Raw genomic sequence first — 13155 nt, 5'->3', positions numbered from 1 at the left:
ATGAATCTTGCCCATATGCTCAGGGTTTAGCTGATCGCCATATTTGGGGTTGGGAAGGAATTTTCCTCCAGGGCAGATTGGAAGGCCCTGGAGGTTTTTCGCCTTCCTCTGTAGCATGGGGCACGGGTCACTTGCTGGAGGATTCTCTGCTCCTTGAGGTCTTTAAACTACAATTTGAGGACTTCAATAGCACAGATATAGGTGTGAGGTTTTTTTTGTAGGAGTGGTGGGTGAAATTCTGTGGCCTGCGTTGTGCAGGAGGTCAGACTAGATGATCATAATGGTCCCTTCTGACCTAAATATCTATGAATACAATGGCTGTAAGGCCACTGATTATCCGGGTGTCCATTTTATCCACATTACTCCTCCCCTTCTATGCTGCTTAGAAAATAAGATGGCTGGTTTAGGCATATGGATGGATATTACAATAGGTGGCTGGCTGTAGTGGACACATTGGGTGGCTTCTGCAGACAATTGAAATCCTGTTTATTTGGAGTATTTGAGAATATTTTCAGTGGTTTTTTTTAATCTCTTCCCCTCAGAAGAGGATCACACAAGCTCTACCAGTGAAAGTAATTGTATGTTCTGTTTCAGAGTTTAGTAATAAGCCATGATTATACAGCCATCTTCAAGCGAGGGGTGATGCCAGCAGATATTGACTGGTTGGTGAATTGATGGCTCAGGAAAAGCCAGTCATTATTCAGCAGAGGTTATTATTAGGGAGTAATGGCCAATTCCAGTTATCTTATGTCTTCATCAGTGCTGCATGTCTTTATTAATCAGAGCGTGCTGTTAGTTAAGGGAATGCAAACCATGTTCAGACACTGGAACAAGAAGCATTTCAGGAGACATTAAATACTGTTGAAATGAGCAAGTGAAAAGTTAGTGCTACAGTACCAGATTATTCAAACAATAATATATCATTGCTTGAGGGAAGTAGCCTGAGATTGTAAAATCTTCCTACACTTAGGGATAGGTCATGGCTGTCAATTTAAAAGCAAATAAAACACTTCACACAAGCTGTAACCTGCCTGTGGCATCCACTAATGTAAGAGTTCATAAAGTTAAACTGCGTAGCTAGATTCGAAAAGGGGCTGGAGAATTTGATGACCAAGTATACCAGTGATAGTTGTGCAAGCTGAGATACAGATAATCAAATCTCATGCTTTTGGACAGAAGCTAAATCACCACAGGGCCAGTAAGAAATGTTTCCCCTACATATCCAGCATTGCATGATAAGCTCAGTGGGTTATGTACAGTGGGAGAAGGTGGAATGTCACCTGGAAAGCATCATGTAAAAGTAGCTACTTGACATTACAATGTACCAATGTGACATGACGCAGTATTGCAAATACTATATTCGTATGTTCCTAATGCAACAGTGGGCGGGGCAACCAGGTTGACATCATTCTTGATCCATCAGGCATTGGAAGTTCACTGATAACTGATGAATATCCTCTTGGATCTTCAGAAAAGATGTATGTGGAGTAAATAAAATGTAACTGTGCATAACATACTGATGCAACAGGAAAAGGAGTATTTGTGGCACCTTAGAGACTAACCAATTTATTTGAGCATAAGCTTTCGTGAGCTACAGCTCACTTCATCGGCTGCACCAGGGTGACGTGTGCTCCAGCTCCAATCTTCCAACTCAGAGACAAAGGGTGTGTAGTCAATCTGATTTTGGAGTGGGAAAACGGCATCTGAAATCAGATGCAAGTAACACAACAAATGTCTTCCCTGACCCTTTATCTTGACTCATGTTGCAAAGGGTATCCTGCTGCAAAGAGCTGAACTAATGAAGAGCTACATGACCTATCCAGACAGATCTCCACAGTACATACCAAGCTTTATTGTAAGTACAAAATGCACGTAAACACCCAAAGGTCATTTTAATTTATAACCTTGAAATTTCAGATTATGTAAATATGGAAATTAAACAGCTACACGTCTCTATCAGTGCTACATCATATAGTAGCGACCACTCCCTGAGCTATGGGGCACATCCTGAGGTAACATATTGCTTCTGAAGGAAGTGCAGTGAAAATGTGCAGCCATGGACAACAATCAAGACATGATGATCCTCCAGTACCTTCCCATTAGCCTTGTGACTGGAAGTGGATTATCACTCTGCTCAGCTCCCGCTCAGTGTCCTACTTGCAGTTTGCCTTGCAGTTTCTCCATCTTCACATGTCTGGTGTCGTCTGATATAGGAAAAAAATACCTACTAACATGCCCATGTATCAGCATGCAGTCACCAGAGAGGGCAGACAAGTTGTCCCACAACACCTGCCAATGTGAGCATAGATTGGCACAGTAAATTGTGTATATGAATCTTGCAGTATGTGCCCAGATAGCTGTAATGCTTGTCACAGGATACAACACCAGTGCTGATATGGGATACGACAAAATAGAGATGTGGTTGCACTATTGCAGGTTAGGCTACCACAAGTTAAATTACCCCGTGACTATCTACCCCATGCTTAACATGCATTGAAACACAGCCAAAGCCACAGTGCTCCAGAGTCCACTCTTGAGGCAAAAAGAAAAGGAGTACTTGTGGCACCTTAGAGACTAACAAATTTATTTGAACATAAGCTTTCATGAGCTAGAGCCGACTTCATCGGATGCATGCATCTTACACAATCCCTCCCTCCCTCCCTTTCTTTTGTGGAATCTTCTACATCAAAATTGAATTTGACAGGATCCGTAAGATGTTAGCCCAGCATGTGAATGGTTTACCATGTCCGTTGTGACATGTAAAGAACAGCTACTCAGTAGGCATCTTAACTACTTTCACTGCATTATTCATTACAGAAACACTACAGTTCAAGTTGCACACCGGTATACTAGCAATAACCCACTGTCTTAGGTACAAATCATATCCCTTTCAAATTACATCAGACTTTCTTATTATTAGTAAACAAGATGCCCATTAACATAGTATCTAGCTCAGGGGTGGGCAAAATTTTTGGCTCTAGGGCTACATCTGGGTATAGAAATTGTATGGTGGGCCATGAATGCTCACAAAATTGGGATTGGGGTGCGGGACGGGGAGTGGGCTCTGGTTAGGGGTCCTGGGTGGGGCCAGAAATGAGGGGTACAGGAGGGGGCTCCAGGCTAGGGAGTAGGGTGTGTGGGGGGAAGGGGGAGGGCTCCAGCTGAGGGTGCGGGCTCTGGGTAGGACTGGGAATGAAAGATTTGGTGTGCAGGAGGGTACTCTGGGCTGGGATCAAGGAGTTCAGAGAGCAGAAGGGGGATCAGGGCTGGGGCAGGCAGTTGGTGCACGGGGAGAGGCTCAGGGGTGCAGACTCCGGGCAGCTCTTACCTCAAGCAGCTCCCGGAAACAGCAGCATGTCCCTTCTCTGGCTTCTACGCGGAAGCGCAGTCAGGCGGCTCTGCATGCTGCCCCATCCGCAGGCACCACCCCTGAAGCTCCCATTGGCTGCGGTTCCCAGCCAATGGGAGCTGCGGGGGCATTGCTTGGGGCGGGAGCAGCATGCAGAGAGGAAGCCCCTGGCTGCCCCTATGCATAGGAGCCGGAGAGGGCCATGCCGCTGCTTCCAGGAGCCGCGTGGAGTGGCCCCCGACCCTGCTCCCCGGCTGGAGCGCCAGAGCGGGGCAAGCCCCAGACCCCGCTCCCCAGCGGGGGCTCGAGGACCAGATTAAAATGGCTGGCGGGCCAGATTTGGCCCACGGGCTGTAGTTTGCCCACCCTGATCTAGCTACTATATGAATTATATAATTGTGTCTGGCAACCAAAATGTTGCTACCATTGAAAATATATATAGCCACCTGACTATCCAAACACGTTATAACCAACAATATCTGATCATATCACCAGTTAATGCTGCATTTGTTATTTCTTTTATTCTTTTCCTTAAAAGTATTTTCTCAACTATCAGCTGTCCAGTAATCCAGAGGACACAGCTGAATTAGGCCTTCCCATATCAGGCCCAGAGGAAACAGGTTTTTGGAAAATATCCTCTTTTATTGCAACTTCTAAGCATTATACACAAAGTAGAATGCAGCATGTGTGTGTTATGAAAGCCAAAGCAAAACACAATCTCATTGTTGAAATGAATCCCATGACACCAAAAGAGCATATGGTGTGAACAATCATTGTATTGAATTTGTATGATTTTATACAGGACATCCACAGACTGCTGAGTTGGGAAAACTCAAAGATTACTTAAGGGAAAGCAGCAGATAAATTTCACCACTTCCCATAAATTATTAACAAAATCTTTCAAAACTTTGGCTGGCATTACTAGGCTTCAGAACTGCTGAGACATCTCTAGGGGCTATTCATGCAAGAAGGAAAGGGAACAAGAACAGTAGAATCAAGTGAGTTGTTCAGATAATTCTCACCTGAATGCAAGGAAAGAGAGTGTAGAATCTCCAGTGCTGCTCACTCTTCTTGATGTTGACATAGGGGACATGGCTGGGGCTCCCTTATAGCTGGGCTGCCATATCAACAGCTTCAGGGTTTTGACAGCTAGTTGCTCTAAACTACGCCAGGGGACTGGACTAGCATATAGGACTCAAGAGCAAAGCAAAGAACCCCCTTTAAAGGTCTCATTATGAGCTGGATTGAAAATAATGGGATTTAAGCACATGCCTAAGTGCTTTCCTGAATCAGGGCTTTATTTCTGATCTGCCAACATATATACGCATAAACTGAACGGTATTAAGTAATACAGTGAAATAATTTTTTTCAGGATCCTATAAAGTAGAAATGTGGCAATAACTATGTACATTTTAGCAGTTTATTGAAAATATTCCTGAGAAGGAAAATGACAATTTTACTCTCACTATCTGTGAATGGCCAAGACCACTGAAACAGTTCCTGGTATTAGAAGATTATAATACAGGAAAGCACTAACTACAGCCCTTGAGGTCATTTAAGTCATCACAAGAATCCCTCAACAATTACTAAAGATTTTAATATTTGTGTTAAAAACAGAAGAAATGTAATGTAAATTAACTCTTAGCGGAGATCTTAAAACCGATAGCCCTTTGCACATAACAGCTTAGGAAAGCATGACCTCAGTAGTAATATAATACAAAAACTTTTCTGAATTACTCTACAAATGTTCAGAAGTATAGCTAGTTGCAGCTCCCCACAACCTACTTCACTTTCCTCCATACACAAAGATTGTGCCTTTGCAGGGATTTTCCAAAAATTAATGCCATTGTGTTCTCCCCATTTCGTGGAATAAAGACGTCAATCATTTAGTGTGTTTATCATTGTGTTGTGTAGTTTAAGAGGCTGAAGTTAAATCCCCTTTATTTTTCCCTCTCACTCTCTTCTGTGTAGATATTATAATGCTTAATATAGGAAATGACAGAATCTGGAATGAGGTACTTCACACTTAGTCCTTTGCATACAGCATGTCGTATATGCGTGGCACTGATTTCATTCTGAATCCATTCTGTGACCAGGTGGATATTGTGCTGGAATCGAGTCAGAAGTTCTGATTCACTGATGTACTGAACAGGGTCAGAGCCAGCACGGCTAATACACACCAAACCAAACTTTTCTACTATTTCTTTAATATGCTCCTCCTTCCAGAGATTAGGTGTACTAAACGTCTTCAGAATGTCAGCTCCGCAAAGCAGCTTTACCTCTGGGGAAACTGGAAAAGCAAAAACAAATGGAAGTTTTATGAAGATCCTTATTAAACATGAAAAAAAGTTGATGAGATGACATTAAGTTTTTCACTTATTTCTGGTATTTTACCCAAATTTCTTTTGAAAAGTTACATGAAATATTCTGCTTGGAAAAAGGGTAAGGAATTTGAGACAGAGGTCCACTGTCTAATCACCAGTCAGATCCCAAAAGAACCCAAACTCCATTGGCCAACTATATCTTGGCCCATAGGATTTAAAAGGTGATCTGTATGATTGTAAAGGACAGTTACTGCAGTATTTTTTATAAGCAACAAAGATGAAATACAATCAAGGGGTATTTAAGGGCATGAATTTGGCTCATAAGGTATTAGGCTGGATAACAGGCCATACATTGAGAAACTAGTAGTCCACCCATTGAGGTGCTATTCACTACTCAGTATAGGCTTGATCTTATATTCAAGGTAATGGAAAAACTCCCGTTGACTTCCACAATGAAGGATCAGGCAGCTGGGGTGCATACAGCTCCCACGAGCATTTTAGCCGTTTCATCTATGCACTGGGGAGTGATGATATCTCTCAGCTGTGAAGTCATTCTGTTTTTTCCAGAGTACTTCTGACCGAGCCGAGGCAGCTTCCAGCATTTTCCCAGAGCAACCAAACTTAATATTACTGTTGTGTACTGGTAAAGTAAGGCTATTAGAGACCTTTCTTCTATCTCAGCATCATCTCCTAAATATAGGTTAGGAGTAATAAAATCTAGTAATATTAAATCAACCTTTTTTAAAAAGTGAAAAATAATGGACAAAAACCCAGAGACCAGGAAATGCAGCATTAAGGCTGCTACTGCCCTTAATTCACCCTGTTCCGTGGGAGTACATCAGTCCTCGCAGTAGGCAAGATCACATATTTTTCCAGTACCTAGTAACCATACAAGCAAGAGGTGGTGAATTCAGGACAAACCAGAATTACTGTAATGTGGACGTTCTTCTTTTAGTGGTTTATCTCAGAACCTCCTTACAATTATTCTCAAAGTAAGTCTTTATGGTTTACATTTCTGCTATGTTTTGTTAGGTTTATATCACAATTACACACACAAGAACTATGTTAAAAGGACATTATTAAGGTTGCAAAGTCAAGCACTCAAAAGTTAGGAAATGCCTGAATTAAGGTTGCCTGTGAACCTTAGTGTAGCCCCTCTGTGCACATGCTTTATGACACAGTTTTTAATTACATGTTCATACACACTTTGTTCCCACAGGACAGTCTCATTCAGTACACAGAGTGGACAGGGCTCATCTAATCATCAGCTTTTCATTCCCCCCCACCCAGTTGTTCAATGTGTGGCCCCATACTTTATTTACTGCACTCTATTCAAACCCTGCTCCAAAGACAGTGGTAAATTATGACAGTGATTTACCAACATTAATTTTTTTCACAATAAATTATTTCACAATACCCATGTAAGCTGAGGAGACATTATCCCCATTTTACAGTTGGAGAACTAAGGCACAGAGAGATTAAGTTAAAAAGTATCTACTAATTTTGGGTTTCCAATTTGAGATGCCTAGGACCATATGTAGCATTATATAGTGTTTCATATGTTCAAAGCATAGCTTCCATTAACTTCAGTTGCAACAGTGAGTGCTCAGCAATTCTGTAAACCTGACACCATTCCCTCAAATCAGGTACTCAGAAAATGAGGAACACACAATTAGTGATTACCTGGTTTCAGTGACTAGCCTAGCATCACTTAGGAACTTTGTGGCAGAGGTAGGGATAGAATTTAATTCTCCAGAATAGCATTCAACTGCCTTAACCATGAGATCATCCTTTCTCTTCCTACAATCTTCTATCTCATTCACTACACACCTTCCAACTTTCGCAACAAATGAAACAGGGGTCTGTAGTCTCCTTCACTACACAGTTTTGACTTATTCCCAAAGCAAGCCCACTATATGCACAGAATGAGGCCATTGTCCTGTGGAAGAAGTATGATTGTCTAATTAAAGACTGTATCAAATTTAGGTTGCACCAGGAACATCAACTATGGCATTTCTTAACTTCTAAATGATTGACTTTGCAACCTTAATAATGTTCTTTTAACTTGGTTTATTTTCTGCATAATTTTTTAGCTCTTTTTAAAAAAGCAACCTGAAAAACCAGAAATTCCATCATGTTGCATTACACTGACACCCAACTGGGTCATCAACGAGGTTGGAACCTTTAGATCCACCACACAGACCTCTGCCACTTGAGCCACCTGAGTAAATGATAGCGGTAGTAGGTTGCCATCTTCCATGTGAACCAGCACTACAGGGGGATGGCATGCTTTTTGACTGTGGATTTCACAGACATTAGCTGACAGCAGAGGAATGGTGAGACTTAGAATTTTGGATTCCATTTCAAGCTCTTCAGAGGAGTGTGCTCTAGTACGCCAAACACTGACCCCTGCAGCTCCATCTCCTCCAATCTGTCCGGGCCCAATCTTGTCTTTCCTACTCCTCATCCCGGACCCAGTTTTCCCGTCTGGACTCCCTCTCCTGCTCTCAGTCCCAATCTCCTTGCTCAGCCATTCCCAGTTATCTTCCACCAGCACCTTGTCCCAATATCTCTTTGCCCAAGCAGTCTCTGCTCCCTGCTCCTCATCTGATTTGTCTCTACCCTCCCCACCCCACTGGCCTCCAGTGACCCCCAACCTCACATTTACCAAACCCACAGTCTTCCTCCCTGGGCTCCTTGTCAAATATCAGTTTCAGCCTCTTAACTTCTCCACCCCCACCACCCATTTCCTTCTCTCTTTGCTCAGCAACTCCCAGTTCTTCTCCTGATTTCTGGCCCCTCATCAGATCTGTCTCTCTTCCCCTTGACCTACTGGTTCCCAGTCCCACTCTCTTTGTTCAACCAGTCCCCGCCACTTTGTTTCCCTCCCTGGCTCCCAGTCCTAGTCACTTTGCCCAACCAGTCCCAGTCTCCTACCCCATTCCCAGTTTTCCTCTTTAATCCCTTACCAACTTCCATGCCAGTTCCCTCACCCCAGACTTCTTGTCCCAGTCTACTCTCCCTGCCCCTCATCCCCGCCCCTCGATGCTAGGTCTGGCTCTTGTCCCTCTGCATTTGAAACAGGCAATTTCCTCCTTGGGCACCCTGGGCAGGGCCGGATTAACTTTTTGTGGAACTGGCGCCAAACACATTTGTGGTCCCCCATGGGGCAAGGTGCAGGGGGGCAGGATGGTCAGTCCTCCCACCACAACTGCACAGCACCCTGCACACCACACCGCTCGCTCAGTGCCCCCCACCCATAGACCTCCCTACTGCCCACCACCTTCCCCACAGTCCCACCATCACAGCTGCACAGCACCCCATATTCCTGAGGGGGTTCTGCACCAAAAAATTAAAAATTCTGTGCACAATATTTTAAAGTTCTGCACATTTTATTTGTCAATAAATAAATGTGGAGGCGTCAATACGGCAGTGGGGAGCACAGACCACTGGTGGCACGGAGGTGGGAGATTACCCTGCGGGGTGGGGGTGGGGCTGGGGCGGAGCAGAGGCAGGGGCTTTGGAGAAGAGGAAGGGCGGGGGAGGAGCAGGGGCAGCTTTCCTGGCCAGCTCAGCCAGCCGGGGGATCGGGCTGGCTGGGGCCCCTTCTGATTGTGGGCCCAACGCCATGGCGCCATGGTAAACCTGGTACTGACCCCGGGGCACACTGAGAGGACAGGAGAAACAGACTCCCTGCTCTCAATTCAGGTGCCCAACCTGGCGCTGTCTGCAATCATAAGGAGCAGCAATTACAGGGAAAGACCTGCTCATCTCTCAGCTGGATAAAATCTTTGGGAAACAGAACGGAAAAGCTCCAACAAGTCTCTACTAAGTACTTGTGAACTGCAATTTTTCAGAGGCTTATAACTTAGCCAAATTTAGGCAGATATCCATGGGGGTGGCAAAAGGAACATCCATGACATAAAGGTCACCTCCCTGCCAAATATCAAGTCACTGCTCCAAAGCATGGAGGCACTAGAGTGTCTCAAAGAAAAGGTCACCAGAATTTTTTAAAACTGGGTTAAATGCTGTTTGAAATGACTGGGTTCTTTTTTCCTGTAATTTTCCAGCAAAGTTCAGCCTGAAACAGGTACCTGGCATGGCAAATTTCATCCTGAAAGCTTAAAGCTTGGCAAAGTTAAAAGCAACCAAAAACTTTTAATGGGAAGTGTCAGACAACCTTAATAATATGAGGCAAGGTGGCACAAAGCCCAGATAGACTAAGCACAGGATTGGGAAACAGAAATTCATAAGTTCTAACCCAGACAATCAGTGAGAGTTTGGGAAAGTCTCAACCTGTGTCTGTCTCAGACTTTGCCTGCAGTAGGGATTTGACCCAATTACAGCCATTGCTGGCCAGCCTCCATACACCCTATATAGGCAAGGCTGCTATTTGCATGGGTGAAATTTAACTTACTTTCAAGGAGAACTTTACACAGAGGTCTGCTGTATAACTCTTACATCGAGCTGATGCACATCATTCTTAAGATGAAAAAAGATATAAGTACTAATTAATAATATTTTTAGGGCCAGATCTGCCAATAGAGCAAAATATGTGGGCCCCTCACAGTGTTAAGTCCAAAAGGATCAGAGATTCACCAGCACAATCCCCCTGGAACACCTGCTCCTCCAAGGAACCTGGAGACAATAGATGCAGACCAAAAAGTGAGCATTGGCAGCATAGGAGGGAGCAGGGCCAGGCAAAGCAAGAGATAAGTTGATTCAGCACATCTCCAAGGAGCCTTCATTGACAGGCTTCTATGAAGCCCCAGACATAACTTCAAGTGACTTTCCCCCTGGCAACACACTTAGGAGAATGGGGGCAGTACCACTGCCAGCCCCCCTTGAGGATTTCGGGGTGTCAATGTCTCTATGTGCTACAGCTGGTCAAAAAAAGTCAGAAAATTCTTGCCATTTGTCAGTTAAATTTCTAAAATCAAAAATTCTTGACCAGCTTTATCACAGTAAGGAGGGTGGGCTGGCAACTTTCAACCCCTGCACATTCGCCGGGTAAAATGGGCCCATTTAAAAGGGGCTCTGCAATATTACAAAGGAAAACAGCAGCAGCAGCAAAACTCTACACATGCATGGTGCAGGTATTGGACAGAATCGGAGCTAGAATCTGCCCACAAAGATAAAAGAGGGATGGGCAATCAAGTTTAGCTCAATGCAACCAGTAGCCACGCTCATCTTTAATGTGGAAGTATGGCCTGCAGAGATTGCAATACCCAGCATGCAATGCACCATCTTGATTCTGGCAGCCAGGAAACTTGCTCCATTTTAGGTGATTTAGGTGCAGCCCTTAGAGTCTTGGCATGTTTTCCATGCAGTTAAGAAAAGTCTGAACATCTCTCAGCATTATAAGAAAGGATATTTTTTAATATGGTACTGTGCAGTTCTCAAAGGTAGTTAATACTCAAAGTATTTAATATTAAACAGGAATTGTGCCATACTAGAAAACTACAATATCACCTTGTCTCCTTCTCCAGAACTGTTGTGATGTCACCAGCACTGTACACATGGAACAGAAAGCTGATGCTTGCTGAGAAGCTCCATTGCTTATTTAAAAAGACAACCAAAAGGTCATGTTATCGGTAGACCTACTGGGTCTCACAGCTGCCTTTCATTACAGGATAAATGTAAAAAGCAACTGAGGTCCTTTATGGAATAGATAGCTGAAACAACAGGGGCCTCAACCCAAAACAAAGCCACACACAAGTCTGGAGAAGGAGAGAGATTAATGTGGCACAAGAGGCGGTGGTATGACTATGATCATTCAGAGGCAAGGGACTGATTGGATTGGAGAGGTGTATCTGTGTGTGAGAGAGATGAATTGAAGAAACCCCTCAGAAGCATACAAAGGAAAGGAGCAAAGTGCCATGGAGATACCAGAACAAGCACTGGGAACATAGTCCTGAATAAAAACCTAGAGAGAGTTTTTTGGGCTGAGTGCTGGTTGACAGAGGCTTGGAACTGTGAGCAATGAAACTTTCTCCTGTTGTTTAATTCCTCTGTGTTCAAGGAAACAGGACTTTGTAATTTCTTCTTGTGATGTTGTCTAATTAAAATATGACCATGCAAATCATTGTTGCTCCCACTGTTATATAATTGCAACAAATCTTATACAAAGTGTGATGTATGGTCAGAAAGGGTTAAGCAGCTTGCAGGCTAATTGACCCAAAGTCAATCATTAGAGACAAGTTAGAAAAGTATGTGAATGGTAATTAGGGCCACTCCATGCTAGATAGGCTAGAACTTTGAAATGCAAACCTGTATTGTTAGAAAATTGGAGGTGATACTAATTGTATGTGTATACTTACATCTTGTCAAACATTAGGAACTGACTGTTTACATGGCTATCTGTCACTATAGCTATTGATTCAGAGATAAAAATGGAATATTAACATTTAAATTAACTGTAAACAGGATAGCGCTGTGTTCGTCTCTCTTTGAAATGTAGAGCAAATCACCTGAGAATGATGGAAAATGGGCAATTGCCTTATGTTAACCTGTGTGGATAATTACTGGCAATGCTTAGGAAGTAGATCTACTTCAAAAGTACCCATAATTGCCTATTGTTTGCCGAAGGACTCTGAGCTGTCACAAGAAGGCCTGAAACTGTATAAAGATGCCATGGGTCCCAATCCTTTTAATCTCAGATCTGCTTGATGCTTCATGCAGGGGAAGCTTCAGCCACAAGGCTGGACCACCCTGAATATAAACATTTGGACTATAACCTGTGAACTAATTCTGAAAGAACTCTTTGCAACTAGAAAGCTCACCATCTCTGCTATGAATCTGAATTTCAGAAATTGTAGTCATGTCTGTATGTATACTGATCTTTTAACCAATACTCTCTCTCTCTTTTCTTTTTAAATAATTTTTAGTTTAGTTAATAAGAATTGGCTGTAAGCGTGTATTTGGCTAAGATCTGGAAGATTCATTAACCTGGGAGGTAATGTTTCTGATCCTTTGGGATTCGTAGAACTTTCTTATATGATGAATAAGATTTTCAGTAATCCTCATCATCTTTGACTTGGATGTCTGGGTGGAGGCCTGAGGCTGAGCTTCTTTTAGGGAACTGTGTTGTTGGCTTCCGGGTAACCAGTGAGGAGTTATAGAAGCTGTTTAGTGCTGGCTTGGTAAATCTAAGTATTGGAATATCCACCAGCTTTGGGGATTGCCTGACCCATTCTTTGCAGTTCTTCCTAATTGAGTGATCTCAGTTGGCTCCCCTGGGATGCCAGTCACACTTGTAAATAAACAGGACTCATCAAAGAAATATCCAACTCCATCATCAATTTCTCCACCTGTCTGAAAGTCTCTGAATTTTGGCTAACAGCACAATTGAAAAAGGAATAACAGTGCAATGAGACAATAAAGCTTCCATGAAGAGTCTCTAGTTGGTGTGTGGCTCATTAGAAGGTAGCAACATTTTCTGTTTAAAATTAGGTAGATGGCTTTTTCATTATAAAAGGCCAA

The 13155-nt window shown here is 43.2% G+C and overlaps 1 protein-coding gene across 5 annotated transcripts in view; it reads right to left on the bottom strand.

Moving 5' to 3' along the window:
* Positions 1 to 3970: 3970 nt before the first annotated feature.
* The window catches only part of NMNAT3 (nicotinamide nucleotide adenylyltransferase 3), a 79156-nt gene continuing 69971 nt past the window's right edge, over positions 3971 to 13155 (bottom strand). For all 5 annotated transcript variants that reach the window (XM_037908998.2, XM_043522333.1, XM_037908999.2 and 2 more), the window contains one exon: positions 3971 to 5639. In XM_037908998.2, coding sequence (XP_037764926.1) covers positions 5290 to 5639 — 350 coding nt within the window. In that variant the 3' untranslated portion in view covers positions 3971 to 5289. The remainder of the gene's footprint in view (positions 5640 to 13155) is intronic.

The sequence above is a fragment of the Chelonia mydas genome, chromosome 9 (assembly GCF_015237465.2).
Source record: "Chelonia mydas isolate rCheMyd1 chromosome 9, rCheMyd1.pri.v2, whole genome shotgun sequence".
Taxonomy (NCBI): Eukaryota; Metazoa; Chordata; order Testudines; family Cheloniidae; genus Chelonia; species Chelonia mydas.
The sequence above is the reverse complement of the archived record's forward strand: the minus strand, read 5'-3'. Positions and strand labels throughout refer to the sequence as shown.